We start from the raw sequence: 22,444 nt of genomic DNA on the forward strand, positions 1-22,444 counted from the left end.
GAAGAAATGTTCCATAAGCAACTATCTTTGGAGATAATACGGGCTAAGGATAAAGGTTTGGTAATTATTAGCATAAAAATCAGTGATGTCATAGGAATAAATGACATGACCCAGAGAGAAATTGCAGAGCTAAAAAAGAAGAGAGCATAAGACATTTAAGAACTAAGCAGAGGAAGAGAAATCTATAAAGGAATCTAGTAATTAGAAGAGTTAGGAAGAAAAATAAGGGTCAAGTCATAAAAGCAGTCAAAGTTGAAAAAAAAAATCTCAACAGAGATGAAGTGGTCAACATGATCAAATATCTGTAAAATAACTTAAGAAATATATTGAGAAGTGTCCACTAGTGCTAACAACAAAAGAGGCACTGATGAACAAAGCAAAAGCAATTTTAGTAGAATGGCAAAGGACTACAATGGATTGGATACTGAGATGGAGGTGAGGAGGTAGAATCACTACATGTGAATAATTCTCTTTCTAAAGGAAAGGAAAGCAAAGGTGGGAGGTGGAGGGGAAGGTTTTTGGTAAAAACCCAATCACATTTAAATGTTGATAGGAGAGAAGGAGATAAGAGGGAAAGAAGTAGGAGAGAAGAGATAATTGAATAGATAATGTCCTAGAGAATACAGGAGTAGGTGGGATTCAGAACCTAAATGGAAAAAAGCTATAAATGGCAAAATGTCTCTTCCACAATACCACAGAGAAACAGATGGATGAGAATGCAGTTAAATCTGTAGATTGGTCACAAGAATTAGAAATCATATGATTGCTTTTACGTGCAACAGGAGACACAGAGTAAAGGGTGAAGGTGGCATGATCAGAGGTTCTGGAAGATTGGAGAAGTTCTTAAACAGTTGCTGGGGAAAGGTGCTGGACAGCTGTGGAATCTTCTCCAGCAGCATTCAATTTTCAGGAAATGAACACGAAAAAAGCAAACAGCATCACTGATCTAAGATTTGGATTTTGTCAGGAGAATAGAAAGGAAGGGCGGGAGTTAAGGACACTGGCAATAGGGTGGATGAAGTGCTAGACCACGGAATTCAAGCTAGACTGACTACACTGTGTAAGAAAATAAGTGAAAACAGAAGACGAACAATGAATAGAAAAAAAGCAGAGGGAGTCAAGAGATTGAGATGTCAAGAACAGGTACAGTGTGACTGACTGAATGAGAGAAGTAGACACTGGTCAGCAAGTGGGATATTAGAGTCTTAAGATTCCAGAGGTAGAGCTCTTTCTAGTGATAAAAACATCCCCCATAAGGTGATAAAAGTGGGAGACTAAAAGTCTGTAAGACAGGAGCCAGTCTTCTATAAATGAGCACAAGTAACCTAGAGATTTTTGTCAATGAGAAAATAGACAAAGGGCATGTTTCGAAGGAGTAAGGGACTTGTGCTTCCTTGACAGAGTAACTAGTACAAAATTTGCCTTCCCACCACAAACCACCATAAAACTGTACAAAGTCATGCATCAACTGTTTCCACACACTGGACAACAGACAATGTTGAGCTCCACATCCACTCTAGATTCTTCCCAGATATCTTCCCATCCCAGATACTAGTAGATACTGTGAGAACCTCAGAGTTCAGAAATGGAGAACGTGGTTACAGTAGATACTGTGAGTACCTCAGAGTTCAAAATTGGAAAATGCAGTATGAAGCAATAAGAGGAGGAGGAGAAAACAGATGAAGAAGTGCTTACCTATCATAGATGGAGACCAAGTAAATACAAAAGTTGTGAGACAAAGGCCAGGCAACCCAACCAGATGAAACTGCCTGGTCTCAGGCTCTCAGGGCAATTCTACACTTGAGAACGATCCATTGCATACCTATTATTGGATGCTCTCATTCAGCAATTAAAATATAAACATTACCACCCACTCAAAAAACTGCTATGGCTTCATATTGTCTGCAGAATGAAATACACACCCCTCAAACTTTTATGGCCCCTTTCAATCAGGCCCAAATTCACCTTTCTACCTTTATTTCTTCCTATTCTTTTATGTAAACCTTTACTGAAACCAAATTAGCATACTTGACATCCAATCTTAAAAAACAAAAACAAAAACAAAAAAGCCCTTATGTTTGGAAACTAACTCAGCTTAGAGATATTCACACAGAAAATTATGAAATTCATGTCCACAGCCACTTCCCCAAAATCATTTGAGCCAGACATGATTCAAAATTCAGAATTTTTAGAATTCTAGTACAGTTATATGGCACATATTTTGTATATAATTTATACCCCTAATGATGTCTGATGCAGTACTCACAATCAGATATTATTTTTGTAGCAAGATATATGAACAATAAGAAATAAATGAGTGAGAAATAAATACTACAAATAGTCTCATATTTGTTCAGGTCAGTTTCTGTCACCAAATGTAATTTGATGCTAAACTTGGGGAAAAAATAACTTTTTCAGAGCTTTCTGAGTCCAGAATGACAGACTAAGAATAGTAGACATGTACTTAGACTGAATGACAAGAAATACTATATGCAGTATGTGTGGGCGATAAAGTGAGTTATAACAATTTAAATATTATTCAAGACAGAAATCTATAGTTTTAAATGCATTAACCCTGTGGTTTTCAAGCAGGAGTGATTTTGCCACTCAGGGGACACTTGGCAGTGTATGGGAACATTTTTTATTGTCACAACTGCAGAGGAAATGCCCCTCCCCCTCCCCTTCCCTGACATCAAGTGGCTTGAGGCCAAGGCTACTGCTAAAATATCCTACAATGTACAGCCTCCCAAAACAAAGAATTATCTGGCCCCAAATATCAATAGTAGTGAGGCTGAGAAATCCTGCATTAATCAGACACAAAGAAACACTGAAAACCAATAAGCTAAGTATTCACAAAGTTGGAGGGAAAAAAACAATAAATCCAACCAAACACACAATAAGAGCAGAAATCAATAAAGTGGACAATCATAGTGAGAGAAATTATCAAAATATAAGCTGGTTCTTTGGAAAAATAAAATAAGCAAATCTCTAGACACCACTGAAGGTTACTAGGGTACCAATTATTATTCTAAAAATAGATAATTAAGAGAAAAGTGTAGCTTGCTGGTTAGCTCAGTTCGTTAGAGCACAGTGCCGACACCAAGGTCTGGTGTTTTTGATCCCTGTACTGGCCAGCAAATAAATAAATAAATAAATGAGAGGAAAGAGTAACCATTTATTCTACTTTTCCAATTAGAATTGTACATCAGGGTAACTAACTAGACCTAATGGATGGAGTAAACCAATTCTACAAAAAAAAGGAATTCAAATTAAAAATATCATGTTGTAACCTATAATGAAATAAGTGATTCATTTTTATCACTTAAAAATAAGTGATAAAACCAAAGAGAAAGTTTGTTGAGTATCAACTGTCAACACCTGAATCCATGAAAAGTGAGTTGACCCCATCTTACATGGCTCCTGATGTGATATGATAAGACGTACCCAGCATCATTGAAATATTCTTGTACCTCCACCAAATAAAACTAAATCTAATTGGCCTATAGATCCAACATCCTATCTACCAAAAATACAGAGGTGAGGACAAAAAAATAAGATACCACAAGGAAGCCAACAACAAAATCCAGAATGTAAACAAACAACACAGTTTCCTCAACAAGTCAACAGCAAAGGGGAAAGAAAAACAGGTGGGGAGGAATGTTCTAGATCAGGTGTTGGCAAACTATGGCCTATGAGCCAAATGCCACCTGTTTTTGCAAGGCCCACAAACTAAGGGTTCTTTAGAAATAGGAATACACAACAAAGACCTAACATAGTCCACAAAGCCTAAAATATTGACTGCCTCACAATTTACAGAAAAAGTTTGCCAACACTTATACTAATAGAAGATTTATAAAAGTTTAAGAGATGTAGCAACTAAATATGAGTGGAACTTGTTTAGATCCCAATTAGAACAAATGCACTATTAATTTTAACACAATTGGGAAAAGTTGTTTATGAACTGGTTGTTAGATAATATTAACCAATTATTCTTAATTTTGTGAGATTATGGTTTTGTATAGAAGTGATTTTAAAAGAGGAGGAATGGGCTGGCTGGTAAGCTCAGTTGGTTAGAGCATGGTGTTGAAAACATGGAGGCCCAGGGTTTGATCCCTGTACTGGCCAGCCACCAAAAAAAAAAAAAAAAAAACCCACAAAATATTGATAATTATCGAAATTGAGTGATGGGTGCTTGGAAGTTCTTTGGACTCTCTTCTTTCTATGAATGCCTGAATTCTTTCAAAATCAAAATTCTAGCAAGACAGATCAAGAAATAAAAAAAGAGAGAAGATACAAATAAACAAACTACAGGATGAAAAAGAAATAATCATAGCTAGAACTGAAATACAGAGTGAGACTATGAACAACTATATATGAGGAGTCTTCAAAAAGTTCATAGAAAGGTTTCTATTATCTTTTAATTATATTTTTCCACAAACTTTTTGAATTACCCTTGTATTAATAAATGGGAAAACCAACAAGAAATAAATTTTTGGAAAAAGACAAAAATGCTAGAAATTAGTGAGTGAAGAACTAAGGAACTTCTCTTGCTTTCTCTCACCATGTGATCTGCTTGTACCCACCAGCTACCTGCCAATTTCCGCCATGAGTAGAAGCAGTCTGAGGCCTGCACCAGATGCAGCTGTCCCAGAATGAGAGGGGAAGTTCCAGGCATCAGTGGCTTCTGAAGTGATGATGAGAAAGTGAAGAAAGGAGGAAGGAAAAACCTAACGTGGTGCCTTTACTGACCATTCCTGATGGACTTTAGACTACCCAGACTCAGAAACTCTGGCCGATACAGTGATGGAACTCTGGACCTTGGTGTTAGAAGCAGCCTGAGGCCCACGCCAGATGCAGCTGTCCCAGAAACATAAGCCAAATAAACCTCTTTTCCTTATAAATTACCCAGGCTCATAGCCGAGGGGTATCTGCCTTAGGGTGAAGCCAAGATTGTGCTGAGCTGGGAGACCAGGAGAAACGGGTTCTGAAAGACTCTATTGAGCAGCTGCACCACCCTCCTGGACAGTCCAGTTAGGAGGACCATTGAGGCCAGTTTGAGGTTCTTCAGCCACCCAGCTCTAACCCAAGCCCAGCCCAGTGCACACGAAGCAGGGAGACGTCCAACAGGGGAAGGGGAAGCTCCGCAGAGACCACATGCTCTGCGGTGCCTCCACGCATCCCAGCAGCCTGGCCCAGTGTGTGCAGAACAGGGAGATGTCCAGCAGGAGAGGTGGAAGCTCGGCAGAGACCACACACCCTGTTGTACTGCCCCGTGACCCAGCAGCCCAGCCAAGTCCAAGGTGACCAGACAGGTGGCTCCCTGGACAGGCCGAAGACCCGAGGCAACCACACATGCAAGGCACTAGAGGCCAACTGAGCAGTCACTGAGGTAGCCATACCAAATTGGCAACCCCAGCAACATCTTAGTCAGACAATAGTGTCAAACCTGTGGACTGGGAAACCCCCTGCCACTATGAATATCAAAAAAAAGATACCAGAAATACGAAAAATCAAGAAAGTACACCACCAAAGGGTAATAACTCTCACTCTAGATCCTATACAACAAGAAGCCCTTGAAATGTCTGAAAAGGAATTTTGAGTGATAATTCTAAGGAAACTGAATGAGATACAAGAAAACTCAGCTAGACAACATGATGAAATGAGGAAAAGTATACAGGACCTGAAAGAAGAAATATACAAGGAAATCAATGCCCTGAAAAAAAATGTAGTAGAGCTTGCCAAACTGAAAAATTTATTCAGCAAAATAAAAAACACAACAGAGAGTGTAACCAGCAGGCTTGCGGAAACAGAAGAGAGAACCTCTGAATTTGAAGTTGGGCTGTTCGAAATAACACAGGCAGACAAAAAAAAAAAAAAAGAAAGAAAAAAGAATCAAAGACATTGAAGAAAAACTGAGAAAGATATCGGACAACCTTAAGCACTCAAAGATCCGAGTCATGGGTATTCCAGAAGCGGAGAAAAAGGAGATTGCATTGAAAACATATTCAACAAAATAGTGGCAGAAAACTTCCAATGTATAGGAAAAATCACAGATCTTCAGATCCAGGAAGCTCAACGATCCCCAAACATATTCAACCCAAAAAGGTCTTCTCCAAGACATGTTATAGTCAAATTGGCAAACTCAAAGACAAAGAGAGAATCTTAAAAGCTGCAAGAGAGAAGCGTCAAATCACCTGTACGGGAGCCTCAATCAGACTAACATCAGACTTTTCATCACAAACCCTAAAAGCCAGAAAGGAATGGGATGATATATTCAAAATACTAAAAGACAGAGATTGCCAGCCAAGAATACTCTACCAGGCAAGGCTCTCCTTCTGAAATGAAGGGCAAATAGTGCATTTCTCAGACAAACAAAAACTACGAGAGTTCACCACCACACGACCACCCTTACAAGAAATTGTCAAGGGAGTACTGGGTTTGGCTCCTGAAAAATAACTACCACTGCCATAAAAACCCAAGAAAAATTAAAACCCACTAGTATAACAAAAATGGCATTCATGAAGAGAAAACAAACAAACAGCCATCTACAACCCAAGGAACCAACAAACACAGAAAACAAACAGTAAATCAGAAAAAAAGGAACAAAAGACACCAAAGACAACCAAACAATAATCAATAAAATGCTAGGAATAAGTCAACACCTTTCAATAACAACTCTTAATGGAAAAGGCTTAAATTCCCCAATCAAAAGACACAGACTGGCTGACTGGATTAAAAAGGAGGACCCAACTATATGCTGCCTTCAAGTGACCCACCTCACTCATAAAGACTCACATAGACTAAGAGTGAAAGGATGGAAAAAGATTTACCATGCAAACAGAAAAGAAAAACGAGCTGGAGTAGCTATTCTTAAATCTGATAAAATAGACTTTAAACTAAAACCATAAAAAGAGACAATGAGGGACACTATATAATGATAAAAGGACTGATCCATCAAGAAGACATAACAATCATAAATATATACACACCCAATGTTGGAGAAGCCAGATTTATAAAATAAACTCTATTAGACCTAAAAAAGGAAATAGACACTAATACCATAAGAGCAGGGGACCTGAACACCCCACTGTCAATATTGGACAGATCATTTAGGCAAAGAATCAGCAGAGAAACACAAGATCTAAAAAATACTCGAGACCAATTGGACTTGGCAGATATCCACAGAACATTCCATCCAACAACCTCAGAATATTCATTCTTCTCATCAGCACATGGATCATTCTCCAGGATAGATCACATATTAGGTCACAAATCAAGTCTCAACAAATTCAAAGAACTTGGAATTATCCCATGTATTTTCTCAGACCACAATGGATTAAAATTAGAAATTAATAACAAAGGAAAATCTGGAAACTATACAAACACATGGAAATTAAACAGCATTCTACTTAATGACATATGGGTCCAAGAAGAAATCAAGCAGGAAATCAAAAACTTTATTGAAACTAATGAAAATAATGATACATTATACCAAAACCTGTGGGATACCGCAAAAGCAGTACTAAGGGGGAAATTTATCACATGAAATGCTACCTCAGAAGAATGGAAAGATGGCAAGCGAACAACCGAACACTTCACCTTAAAGAACTAGAAAAACAAGAACAATCCAAACCTAAAGTTAGCAGATGGAAAGAAATTATTAAGATCAGAGCAGAACTTAATGAAATTGAAACTCAAAAAACAATACAAAAGATCAATGAATCAAAAAGTTGGTTTTTTGAAAAGATAAATAAAATTGACAAATCATTAGCATGGCTAACAAACAAAAGAAGAGAGAGCATTCAAATAACAAAAATTAGAAATGAAAAAGGTGATATTACAACTGATTCAGCTGAAATACAAGGAATCATTTGAGACTATTATACGCCAATAAATTTGAAAATCGGGCGGAAACGGATAAATTTCTGGACACACACAAGATCCCAAAATGGAGCCTTGTAGACGTAGAAAATCTGAATAGACCAGTAACAATAAAGGAGACTGAAGCTGTTATCGGAAGGCTCCCAACAAAGAAAAGCCCAGGACCAGATGGATTCACAGCAGAATTTTACCAAACATTCAAAGAGAGATTGAAACCAATTCTTTACAAACTATTCCAAAAGATTGAAACAGACACAAATCTCTCAAACTCATTCTATGAAGTAAACATCATCCTGATACCAAAACCAGGTAAAGATACAACCAAAAAAGAAAACTACAGGCCAATATCCTTGATGAATACAGATGCAAAAATCCTCACTAAAATACTAGCAAACAGAATACAGCAACACATACGTAAAATTATTCATCACGATCAAGTGGGATTCATCCCAGGGATGCAAGGTTGGTTCAACATAAGCATATCAGTAACTGTGATACACCATATTAATAAAAGTAAACACAAGAACCATATGGTCATCTCTATAGATACTGAAAAAGCATTTCATAAAATTCAACATTCATTCATGACAAAGACCCTCAATAAGTTAGGTACAGATGGAAAGTTTCTCAACATAATTAAAGCCATATATGATAAACCCATTGCCAATATCATCCTGAATGGGGAAAAGCTGAAAGCTTTTCCTTTAAGAACAGGAACTAGACAAGAATGCCTACTCTCACAACTCCTATTCAACATAGTGTTGGAAGTACTAGCCAGAGCATTCAGAGAACAGAAGGAAATAAAGGGCATCCAGATTGGAAAAGATGAAGTCAAACTGTCCCTGTTTGCAGATGACATGATTCTATATATCGAACAGCCTAAAGCCTCTACAAAAAAACTCTTGGAGTTGATAAATGATTTCAGCAAAGTAGCAGGATACAAAATAAACACACAAAAGTCAGTAGTATTTCTATTCTCGAATAGTGAACACACAGAAAGGGAAATCAAGAAAGCTTGCCCATTTACAATAGCCACCAAAAAAATAAAATACTTAGGAATTGAGTTAACCAAGGATGTGAAAAATCTCTATAATGAGAACTACAAACCACTGCTGAGAGAAATTAGAGAGGGTACAAGAAGATGGAAAGATATCCCACGCTCTTGGATTGGAAGAATCAACACAGAGAAAATGTCCACACTACCCAAAGTGATATACAAATTCAATGCAATTCTCATCAAAATTCCAATGACATTTTTCTCAGAAATGGAAAGAAATATCCGGACATTTATATGGAATAACAAAAGACTACGCATAGCCAAAGCAATTCAGAGCAAAAAAATAAAGCTGGAGGCATAACACTACCTGACTTTAAACTATACTACAAAGTTATCATAACCAAAACAGTATGGTACTGGCATTAAAACAGACACACTGATCAATGGAATAGAATAGAGAATCCAGAAATCAACCCACACACCTACAGCCATCTGATCTTTGACGAAGGCACCAACCCTATTCACTGAGGAAGGGACTGCCTCTTCAGCAAATGGTGCTGGGATAACTGGATATCCATATGGAGGAGAATGAAACTAGATCTATACCTCTCACCGTATACTAAAATCAACTCAAAATGGATTAAGGATTTAAATATACACCCTGAAACAATAAAACTTCTTAAAGAAAACATAGGAGAAACACTTCAGGAAATAGGACTGGGCACAGACTTCATGAATATGACCCCAAAAGTACGGGCAACCAAAGGAAAAATAAACAAATGGGATTATATCAAACTAAAAAGCTTCTGCACAGCAAAAGAAACAATTAACAGAGTTAAAAGACAACCAACAGAGTGGGAGAAAATATTTGCAAAATATACATCTGACAAAGGATTAATATCCAGAATATATAAGGAACTCAAACAACTTTACAAGAAGAAAACAAGCAACCCAATTAAAAAATGGGCAAAAGAGCTAAGTAGGCATTTCTCTAAGGAAGATATACAAATGGCCAACAGACATATGAAAAAATGCTCAACATCACTCAGCATCCGGGAAATGCAAATCAAAACCACACTGAGATACCATCTAACCCCAGTTAGGATGGCTAAAACCCAAAAGACTCTGAACGATAAATGCTGGCGAGGTTGCGGAGAAAAAGGAACTCTCATACATTGCTGGTGGGACTGCAAAATGGTGCAGCCTCTATGGAAAATGGTATGGAGGTTCCTCAAACAATTGCAGATAGATCTACCATACGACCCAGCTATCCCACTGCTGGGAATATACTCAGAGGAATGGAAATCATCAAGTCGAAGGTATACCTGTTCCCCAATGTTCACTGCAGCACTCTTTACAATAGGCAAGACTTGGAACCAGCCCTAATGTCCATCATCGGATGAGTGGATACGGAAAATGTGGTACATCTACACAATGGAATACTACTCAGCTATAAAAACAAATGAAATACTGCCATTTGCAACAACATGGATGGACCTTGAGAGAATTATATTAAGTGAAACAAGTCAGGCATAGAAAGAGAAATACCACATGTTCTCACTTATTTGTGGGAGCTAAAAATATATAAATTCACACACACACACACACACACACACACACACACACACACACACACGGGGGGGGGAAGAAGATATAACAACCACAATTATTTGAAGTTGATACGACAAGCAAACAGAAAGGACATTGTTGGGGGGGGGGGGAGGGAGGGAGGTTTTGGTGATCGTGAGCAATAATCAGCCACAATGTATATCGACAAAATAAAATTAAAAATAAGAAAAAAGAAACCGCCCTAAAAATTCGAGCCAAACATTTTGAGAAACTTGACACATTCATTCTAGAATATATATAAAAAATAAAGATTCAGAAAGAGCTTAGCCAACTTTGGAAAAGAAGGGCCAAGGGAAAAGATTTGTCCTAGCAGATATTAAAACATACTACAATATTACCATTACAACAAAATTTATTACTATTGTAGGAAGAGAAAAACAGGCAAAAGAACAGAGAGTGAACTTTGGGAACAAAATATATGACATTCTAGAGTCTGACTGCATGGTTTCAAATCCAACTCTGAAACATAATGCAACTTACATAACCTCTCTGACCCTTGTTTAGTACTACATAAAATAGTGTTAATAATAATAATAATACCTAATTCACAGGGTTGTTATGATGACTAAACAATTCATGAAAGTGTTCATAATGGCCTGACACATACTTAGTGTAGGTAAGACACTTAAAATGTTTTAAAGTGTAGAGCATCTTATTGTAAAACCAAAGTTAAGGGTTTGAATCTCTGTACTGGCTAGCTGCCAAAAATAAAAGTTCTTAAAGTGGTAATTTTAAAAGTAATAAAGAAAATAACACTAATAAAACACATTTAAAAGTAGGCTACATATATAGAAAAAGGTTATATATAAAAAACAATCTCAATTTATATAATAAAATTATAAATTGCAGGTAAAAGTGACTGGAATGTTAACAAGAATAGTCATTTCTGAAGGGCAGAGCAAGATGAATGACTAAAGGTATTTGGTGTTTGCCCCCAATCCCCACAAAAAAAGACCAAAACAGCAAATAAACTATATTTTGGCTGGAATGACTGAAGAAATACACTGCAGAGCACCAGGGCAGTGACAAATCCTCATGGAGCAGGGAAGATCCGGATAGCATCACAGAGAACAGACAGAGCAAGGCATCCTGCCTCTACTTTGCTGTATCCCTGCAGGGATGAGCTCAGAGTCTGACAGAGAGAGTGCAAGCTGGAAAAACCCCAGGTGTTCCCACTACTGCCACAAACACCAGTGATCCCTGCCACAAGAGAGCTCCCCAGTCCTCAGAGGCCCCAAACCCAGTTTGGAGAATAGCTGTGAGTTTGTGCAGCTGCATAGCCTCATAATAGAAGCAGCCCAGGAGAGCAACCACACCTCCTGATCTAAGTGGGTATGGCACAGCAGCACCATCTTGAAACTGAAATCTCTGTTGAGCGCATTCTGCCCTGGGATCTGGTAGAAACTGACTCCCTCCATCCTGAGGCCCCACCTTCATTCTACCCTGTTCACATGGGTGCCAGCAGGACCACAACCCTGATTGCCTGGAGACTAAGCCAAACAGAAAGACCAAGACCCCAGCATTTGAACCCATGTGGCACCTCCTCCTCCTCTAAGAGAACAGGTAGACCTGCTCAGTGGGGAAGCTGCCAATAAGCAGCAGTCCACCACATACACATGCACCTGCTCTACACAACCCCATAGTCTGCTGAGCCCACAGTTGTCCATGCCAGCCCAACAGCCAGTCTGGCAGCAGCCCCAACTTCTCCATGGCGCTCAAAGCTAGTGGACCCTGCTACACTAGTGTAGACCTGCTCCCTGACCAACAGCGATCAGGCAGCAGTTTTGCCTTCCCACAGCAGACCTCTATAGAGCTGCCAGGTCTGGTTACATGATTGCAGGCATGCTCTAGAATCAACAGCTGATCTGGTGGCCCTCCACAGAGCTGCCAGGCCTTGCTGCACTAGTGTACACCTGCTCCCTGATTAACAGCAATTGGGCAGCAGGTTTGACTCCCCATGGTAGGCTTTTAAACAGCTGCTGGGCCCTGCTGCACCCATGAAGGCCTGCTCCAAAATAGACAGCTGACCTGGCAGCCCTCCAAGAAGCTGCCAGGCCCTGCTGTACTGGTGCATGCCTGCTCCCTGCTAGACAGTGCTTGGGGTGATGGTTTCATTTCCTCCAGCAGGCCAACATAGAGCTACCTGGTCCTGCTGCATCTGCATTTGCCAGCTCCTGGCCAGGCAGTGGTTCCTACTCCTCTGACAGGCCTTCTCAGAGACACATGACCTGCCTCTCCACCTTAAACCCAGGCACACTTGTATTCAGCCCAAAAGCTGGTCAGTCAGCACATCACCCCCTGAGAGAGACAACCTCAGAGCTGTGTGCCCACACCTGGCCTGACAGCTGGTCAGGAAGCAACTCTGCACCTCAGAGAGACCACCAGACAGCCAGATGGTCATCTGTGCCTGCACGCACCTAACACGACAACCAGCCTAGAGTCTTCCAGCTCAGCATAACAGAGCCAGTGTTGACATAAACTACTCTAGTCTAGACCACTGACAAATTTGTAACCATCATTGAAGAGGATTACAATCAAAAAAACTGCACAGAGATACACAACTGAGTCCACCCAAAACTAAAGCCAATGCAACATATCCAACAGATACCCTATTACCCATATATAGGAAAAAGTCATTTCTATGTAATCTACTGTGTAAAATTGGGAAAAGCAACTACTCCATTAGATGTGATTCAGGAAGCTCAAAGGTCCCCAATTAGATTCAACCCAAAAAGATCCTCTCAGAGGTACATCATTATCAAACTGTCAAAAGTCAGAGACAAAGAGAGAATTCTAAAATTTGCAAGTGAAAAATGTCAAGTCACATATAAGGAAATCCTCATTAGACTTTCAGCAGATTTCTCAAAGAAACCTTGCAGGCCAGGAGAGATTGGGATGATATATTCATATATTATGAACAACTATATGCCAACAAGTTTGATAACATAGAAGAAACAAATTCCTGGACACATACAATCCACCAGGATTAAATCATGAAGAAACAGAATATCTGAACAGAGCAATAACAAGTGAGGAAATTAAATCAATAATACAAAGTCTTCTGTTAAAGAAAAGCCTACTACCTAATGGCTTCACTGCTGAATTCTACCAAACATTTAAAAAAGAACTAATCCCAACTCTCTTCAGATTACTTCAACAAACTGAGGAAGAAGGAATAGTTCCCAAATCATTTTATGAAGCCAGTACTACTCTGATTCCAAAACTAGACAAGAACACACAAAAAAGAAAACTACAGGCCAATTTCTCTGATGAACACAGATGCAAAATTTCTCAACAAGATACTAGCAAACTGAATCTAACAGCACATTAAAAAGAGCATTCACTATGATCAAGTGGGATTTATCTCCAGGATACAAAGATGGTTTAACATATGCAAATCAATAAATGTGATATATCACATTAACAGAAAGAAAGACAAAAACCATATGATCATTTCAACTGATGCAGAAAAAGCATTAGGCAAATTCCAACACTCTTTCATGATAAAAACTTAAAAAGCTAGGTAAAGAAGGAATGTACCTCAATATAATAAATGCCATCTATGAAAAACCCACAGCTAACACCATACTGAATGGGGGAAGGTTGAAAGCTTTCCCTTTTAGATCAGGAACAGAACAAGGATGCCTACTTTCACCACTTCTTTTCAGCAAAGTACTAGAAGTCCTAGCCAGAGCAATTCGACAAGAGAAATAAATAAAAGGCATCCAAATTGGAAAGGAGGAAGTCAAATGCCCTGTTTGCAGACAACATGATCTTACATACAGAAAACCTTAAAGACCCCACCAAAAAAACTGTTGGAACTAATAAATAAATTCAGTAAAGTTGCAGGATACAAAATCAACATACAAAAGTCAGTAGCATTTCTATGTACTAATAGAAAATTACTTGAAAAAGAAATCAAGAAAACAATTTCTTTTACAATAACTACAAAAAATAGATACCTAGGAAGAAACTTAACCAAGGACGTGAAAGTCCTCTTCAATGAAAATTATATAATTTTGAAGGAAGAAATTGTAGAGGACATAAATAAATGGAAAGATATCCCATGTTTATAGATTGGAAGAATTAATATTATTAAAATGACTATTCTACCCAAAGTAATCTACAGATTTAATGCAATCTCTATCAAATACCAATGACACTCTTCACTGGAATAGGAAAAAAAAAAAAAACTAAAATTCATTTGGAACCAAAAAAGACCCTGAATAGCCAAAGCTATACTGAGAAGAAAACAACAACAACAAAAAAATCTAGAGGCATCACACTCCATAACTTCAAATGACACTACAAACCTACAGTAACCAAAACTGCACGGTACTGTCATAAAAACAGAAACACAGATCAATGAAACGGAATAGAGAGCCCAGACATAAATTTATGCACCTACAGCCAATTGATCTTTGACAAAGGTGCCAAGGATCAATATTGGGGAAAAGACAGTTTCTTCAGTAAACAGTGATGGGAAACCTGGATATCTACATGCAGAAGAGTGAGACTAGATCCCCTACTTCTCACCATATACAAAAGTCAACTCAAAATAGATCAAAAATTTAAATGTAAAACACAAAACTAGAGGAAACAATCAACAACATGGGGCTAGGCAAGGATTTTTTAGAATAAGACTTCAAAAGCATAAGCAATAAAAGCAAAATTAGACGAGAGGGATTACGTCAAAGTAAGAAGCTTTTGCACAAAGAAAACTGTTAACAAAGTGAAGAGACAACCTACAGAATGGAAGAAAATATTTGCAAACTATACATCTGATAAAGGATTAATATCAAGCACATAGAGCTGACCAGTTAATTCAGTTGGTTAGAGCAGTGGTGCTCATAACTCAAAGGTCCAGGGTTCAAGCACTGTACCTGCCAGCTGTAAAAAAACAAAAACAAAATGAAAAACAACCAGAAAAATGATCAAGAATATATAAGGAACTTAACTCAAGAGTAAAAAAACAACCCAATTGAGAAACGGGCAAAGGATATTAATAGACTTTTCTCAAATGAAGACATACAAATGGCCAACAGACATATGGAAAATGCTAAACATTGCTAATTATTACAGAAATGCAAATCAAAACAAGAAGATACCACTCACTCCAGTTAGAATGGTTATTATCAAAAAGACAAAGGAAAACAAGTATTGGCAAGGATTTGGTAAAAAGGGAACATTTATACACTGTTGGTGGGAATGTAAACTAGTCTAGCCATTATAGAAAACATAATATGTGGAGGTTCCTCAAAAAATTAAAAACAGAACTATCATATGATCCAGCAATCCTACTTCTGAGTATATACCCAAAGGAAATGAAGTCAGTATGTCAAAAAGATATCTGCACTCCCATGTTTACTGCAGCAGAATTTACAATAGCCAAGATATGGAATCAACCTAAGGTGTCCAACAAGAGGAATGGACAAAAAAAGAATGTGGTATATATACACAATGGAATACTACTCAGCAGTAAAAAAAATGAAATCTTGTCATTTGCAGCAATATGGATGGACTTGGAGACTGTGTTAAGTGAAGTAGCCAGACACAGAAAGACAAATACCACATGATCTCAGTCATGTGGAATCAAAAAAAGGAAGTTGATAGTATAGAGACAGAGAGTAGAACAGTGGTTACACCAGAGACTGGGGGAAGGGGAGAACAGTAAGAGGTTGGCCGATAAGTATATAATTACAATTAGATATATAATTACAATTAGATATATAATTACAATTAGATAGTTGGAATAGGCCCTGGTGTTTTACGGCATAGTAGGGTGACTATGGTTAACAGTTAAGTTTTATTATATTATATGATAGCTAGAGAGGCTTTTGAATGTTTTTGTCACAAAAAAATGATAAATGCATGAAGTGATGATTACATTATCCTGACCTTATCATTATACAACATATATGTATCAAAACATCAGATTGTACACCATAAGCATGTACAATTACATTGTGTCAACTAAAAAAAATTTTTTTAAATACATATTTTAAATATCTAAAAAAATTTTTTTAAAAGAGAACAGTCACCTCTAAATGGTAAATTTACGAGTGGTTTTTAAACACTGTGTTTATATTTGTAATTCCTGACTTCACAATTTATATCAATCAATGATATTTAGAAAGTTATTAATAATAATCAGAATATTGCTAATAATGTCTTTTTAGTATAATTTTTAAAAACCTTGTTGGGCTTCTGATTCAGAATGACCTGCATTAGAGGACTATTCTGCTACTTACTGTTAGCCTGAGCAAGTTATTTAACAACTCAAAGCTTCAGTTTGCTTATTTGTAAAATGAGGCTAATAACCATCAAAGAATTGCAAATTAAAACCACATACATCCACTATACACCCACTGATATAACAAAAATTAAATCTACAGACAATACTGGACAGAACTGTCAAACATTTTTGGCAGGAGTGTAAATTGGCATAACCAATTTGGAAAACCGTTGGGTAGTATCTACTTAAGTTAAACAAATGCATACACTACAACTCAGCGTTTCCACTCATGGGCATATACCCAAAAGACATAAGTACCTATGTCTGTCAAAAGACATAAGAATATTCACAGCAACATTATTCATATTAGCCAAAATCTGTAAACAACCACAACTATAAATTGCCTCAGTAATAACTGAAAACTCTTAACACAGTATCTGGTACAAATAAAGCACTCACAAAGTGTTACCTATTATTGTTATTACCCTTATCATTAATTAGTACTGACTTAAAATATTCCTTATTATAACACTCAAGTACTCAACATTATAACTGTCCAATAAACAAATCTACATAACCATATCTATGCTCTTAGTTTATCCTAACAGCACTTTAAAAGAGCATAAATAATTTCAAATACATAAAGAATATTATGTTACTCTATTCTTCTCACAAATCACTTACAAAGGTCCAAAAGTTATATTCATTTATCTTTCCCCAGATAAATTTCATAATCTTAATTCACACTGAAAGAAAAATTTATGTACTGAATAATACCTTGAAAGATGTTTAGGAGTTAAAAGTTTCAAGATTATACAAAAAAAAAAAATTAATTTCAAGAAGGAGTATTATTCTCAGTTTAACCATATACAGTGAAAACTTCAAAACTCCATACTAACAAATAGAGATTGTAAACTTAAAATTTCTTTTAAAGTTATTTCAAAAAATTTACTGGTGAAATGCCTGTGTAGAAACCATTTATTGGTTTCTATTATTTCTATTATTTCTATTATTTTCTATTTATTGAGCATGTCTTCCTATTTCTTCTAATTCCATCATTATGCCCCCAATGTTTATCTTTATATATACATAATTTTTTAAAATTTCAGTTTTGCTTTGGCTCCCACAGATTTGTCACCCCTTTTCCCCTGGGTGACAGAGCCGCCAAAAATTACTCAAAGCCCATCTCTTCTGAGCAGTGAGAAGCCCCAAAAGGAGTTAATCTCCCAGAACCCTCAAGAGAGAAGCATTCCTTCCATTTGGGAAATTAACCACGAACTGGGGTTCTCTTCCTGCATTTATTCTCCAGCCAAGGAAGTTACAGGAAGAGAACACAGGTGGGGTTTTTGCTAAGTACCATTTAACAAGTTTAACAATAGAAGCTGGTAACATGCAATTAAGTAGATCTACTAACAAAAGCTTGATTTTAGCAAACATTCTCTCCTTACAGCAATTTCCCAGTATCTTTACATATCAATCAGTAACCTGTCTTTGAGCCAGCAACCTTGCTGTGTTAACAATTCTTTATCTTACAACAGAGACTATATAGCCTGGGGAAATTTTCCTGTCCTTTACAAGGTCAGTATTTGAAACTGTAAGGCTTTGGAAAACCAGGCCCTGTGAAGTACATTTGCTTTATGCATACTCCACATTTCAGAATGGATGTACCTAGTACCCCCCACCGCTCGGAACCATGTTTTCTTGTATTACAACCTTCCAGTGAGAGTCTAAGCATGCACAAGTATATATGTTTATATATATGTGAATATATGCACATATTTTAAAGAAAATCACACACATACACTTAAAAGCACACTATAAACACTGTTCTGCACATTCCAAATGATTTGTCCTGGAAAAGGGATACCTACCCATTCTTTATTCAAGATAGTTCTATGATGTTTAAAATCACTTTTGCTGATTACAGCAGTAACAAATGGGAAATATCAAAAATATGTATGCAAAAACAGTTTCACTCATAAACCCAACCATTCAGAGATAACATATGTATTTCCTTTGTTCTTTGCATAATACAAATACAGGCTACAGATAAGATGGCATGCAGATCAGATGGTATTCTACAACTTAACACATGACACTGGATGCTATGATATCATAAGCAGGTGACCTGAGAAATCTAGTTTAATCTGCTACTACCTTGGAGAGCTAAACTGACTCAGTTCCTAAAGAAGATAGGCAAGAAACCCTGGACAAAACTTAATTATATAAAGTTCACATTTCTTTCATACTGAACCTGTTAGTCTCGCTTGGAATACCTTCCACATGACAGAAAGCAAGTATTTAATATAATTAGTTTCCACTCTTAAAGATCCCACATCTCCCACACTCCAAACACCTCACCATCACAACTAACACACATTTCTCAGTAAAATATCAATCGCTATTTAAGCACAATATTATTTAAACCCAGAATCATCAAGAAAGCAAAGAGACTAGGATAGAGAAACCTGATTTCAACAAAGTCACAGGAAATGGTCACCCTAAAGCAAAATTAAATTACCAAATTCCTTGTGCATTCCTCTCAGCTGTTTATCCTTGGGGATCAACTATCAGGATTTAAGAATGGTTGAAAGTTCAAAACACCACTGAGAACTGTCACACTTTACATCAAAAGCAAATCTGGGAATAATTTGAAAGGAAAGTTCTCCTCTACTACCTACTGTATCTCTACCATTTCTTGAAGTAGCAAAATGAAGGAAATCTAGGCTCACAAGTCTCTTTCAAGGGCAGAACCTTCCAGTTTCAAAATGCCAACTGAATTTACCAATTCAAATTTTTCAGAATATCTGGGGTTTGGGGGAGGTTTTTTTTTTTTTTTTTTTTTTTTTTTTGTCATAAGTCTCCTAAGGAATATTCTAGGGATGTTGAGACGGGCACTATTTTGCTTTCTGATTTCGTTTCAACAAACTTATATGGCCATCTGTTTTAACCAACGATACTGCGGTAAAAGCTTAGGCTGCAAGGTGTGTGTGTGTGTGTGTGTGTGTGTGTGTGTGTGTGTGTGTGTGTGTGTGTGTGTGTGTGTGTGTGTGTGTATTCGGCTGCCGCAAGGTGTGTGTGTGTGTGTGTGTGTGTGTGTGTGTGTGTGTATTCGGCTGCCGGAGAGAGAGAATATCTATCTATTCAACCTAAAATTACAAGGTGTGTGTGTGGGTGTGGGTGTGTGTGTGTATTCGGATACTGCGGTAAAAGCTTAGGCTGCAAGGTGTGTGTGTGTGTGTGTGTGTTTGTGTGTGTGTGTGTGCGTGTGTGTATTCGGCTGCCAGAGAAAGAGAATATGTATCTATTCAACCTAAAATTACAAGGTGTGTGTGTGTGTGTATTCGGCTGCCAGAGAGAGAATATGTATCTATTCAACCTAAAATTGCGGCTGGATCTTACTCCGTCAGCTGACTGGATCGCCCCTCAACAGTATCAAATTGACACAACAGATTTCACTCTTAAAAAACATCGATGATGGAAGACCGGGTTTTGACAAATGGGTACAAAGAAGTGAAGAATTGGGGCCAGGTAGCTTAGGAGACAAAGCCTCGGGAAAGAGGAAACTAAAATCCACCCCACGGACCGCACTTCCGGGCCCCGACGCTCGGCCAGGCTCCCAGAGGCCGCTCTCCCCAGCGACCTCATACCCGGCCCAAGTCCCGCAGCTGCGAGGGCCAGGCCGCGTCCACCCAGTGAAGCAGCACGGGTCTGGCGTCCGCAGCTCTGGAGAGAAGCCGCCCGCGCGCCGCCCGCCCGGATCCGCAGTGCAGCGTTACCTGTTGAGGAGCAGAGAGGCGGCACTGAGGCAGAGCAGCAGGAAGCAGAACAGTGGGTACTGGCGGCAGATCTCGCGTCCCACGTCCAGTCGCAGTCGCTGCTTCAGCTTCTCCCCCACCGTTCGCACCCAGGGCACCATCTCCGACGGCGCGGCTGAGGCTGCGCTACCGGATGAGGCCGAGGTCGAGGCGACCCCCATCAACTTCCCGCGACCAGGACCCGCCGGCCCAGAGGCGGACCCACACAGCGGCCGACCTCCGGACAGTCGCCACCAGCTGCTGTCCCCAGGCCCCACCCCCGAGCCCCCCGGCGCGCGTGCGCGGCCACCGCCCCCTGCCGGCCAGAGGAAAGTCCGCACGACGTACCAGAGGTCGTCACCCTGCGCTAGGGCCCTGGCTTCGCTCTTCTCTGTCTCCGCCCAACCCCTACGCGGGCCAGAGCAGTGCGCCGCCCTTCCGCAAAGGATCTTCCAACGGTAAACTGCCTTTCCCGGAAATCAAGGGGACGCCCCAGCACCCGGTAGCCGCCTGTCCTGAGGGGAGAAAACTAGTGCCCGAGAACAGCAGAAGCTACCGGCCCCGTAGCCGGCGGGCGCTGCCTGCCGGGCACCGGAGCTCGTGGAGTCCGCTGGGAACTGTAGTCTTCGCGACGCCGCCACTCCCGCCACTCTCCACGCCTCCTCACAGGACTCTCACCTTCGGATGGGGACAGGACCGAGCTTTGCGCGACGCCCAAGTGAGAGGAAGGAGGGATGCCTTTTGCGTTATTTTAAAAGCGGCATAATGGGGGCTGCGGGGGTGGCGAGTAAAATAGCCCCGAAATACGGAAGAGTCCAGCCCACCGGGCGGCCACCCCTGCGAGAGAGCATCTTTTGCGCGTTCACGGACGAGGTACTCAGTTCACGGTGGCCCAGGGGGCCTAACCAAAATCCAAGTGTTTGGAGGAGGTGGCTTGGCAGGTTAGGTTAAGTCCCTCTTACAGAGTCTCGTGGGGCTTTCCATTTACTAATTTATCACATTTCTAAATTTTAATTTCCGTATTCTCTGCTTCTCTGAGATGCAGAAAAACAGTACCATAATATCTAAGGTTTGTTTAGGCGGCGCTAGGGTAAGCACTTTCATTTAACCTTCACACACTCACCCCATGATATAGGTACAGTACTCTAGTTTCACCCATTTTACAGCTACGTTACTGAAGCAGAGAGGAACTTGCTAACGATCATACAACTAGCGAAGTCTGGATTTACACCATGCTGCTTTCATCTTTCTGCCCTAGGATCAGAAATGATTTTTTTGTAATGGTAACGTGCAGTTTCCTGAATATTTTCCCATGTTGTTCCGAAAACATGGATCATCTTTAACAAGGCATTATTTTCCATTATCAGAACGTACCATGCTTTATTCCATTATTGCTAACCACTTAAATTCATCGATACTACGATTACCACCATCCTTGATCATAAACCTATGCACATTTCTAATTATTTCTTTAGGATCAACTTCAATTATTGGGTCAAAGAATAAGAGCATTAACATTGATACATACTGTCAAATTTCTTTGTAGATTTGTTGTACCAATTCCACAGCGGTAAATAAAAGCATACATTTCACTGATCCTCACCATTAGGTATTATTGTTTAACACCCCCAAAACACTCATGCTGTTCCATCTGTGATTAAGCCATTTAAAAAGACTACAAAGTAAGATCATTGGAAAGCTTAGCACTTTCTAAAAATGTCTTGAGGTCATAACACATTTTTAATTTCACTTTTTGTAGTGTTTAAGCATCTTTGAATTATCTATAACGCCTCGTTTATATGAACATACTAGGGCTATACTTAAGTATAAAAGGTGTGTGGATTAATCTACAGATTATCACGTGCACTATGGACTTCAGTGCTTTATACTTTTGTAAGTTATTTA

General features: G+C 39.0%; 1 protein-coding gene across 20 annotated transcripts in view; it reads right to left on the reverse strand.

The window, feature by feature from the left end:
* SNX14 (sorting nexin 14) overlaps window positions 1-20,802 on the reverse strand; it is an 88,388-nt gene extending 67,586 nt beyond the window's left edge. For all 20 annotated transcript variants that reach the window (XR_010023702.1, XM_063098161.1, XM_063098155.1 and 17 more), the window contains exon 1: window positions 20,522-20,802. Coding sequence is in view for 19 of the 20 variants with exons in the window: in XM_063098161.1 (XP_062954231.1) it covers window positions 20,522-20,721 (200 nt within the window). In the remaining variant the exon portion in view is untranslated. The remainder of the gene's footprint in view (window positions 1-20,521) is intronic.
* Between the last annotated feature and the right edge of the window lie 1,642 nt (window positions 20,803-22,444).

This window comes from Cynocephalus volans, chromosome 5 (assembly GCF_027409185.1).
Source record: "Cynocephalus volans isolate mCynVol1 chromosome 5, mCynVol1.pri, whole genome shotgun sequence".
NCBI lineage: Eukaryota > Metazoa > Chordata > Mammalia > Dermoptera > Cynocephalidae > Cynocephalus > Cynocephalus volans.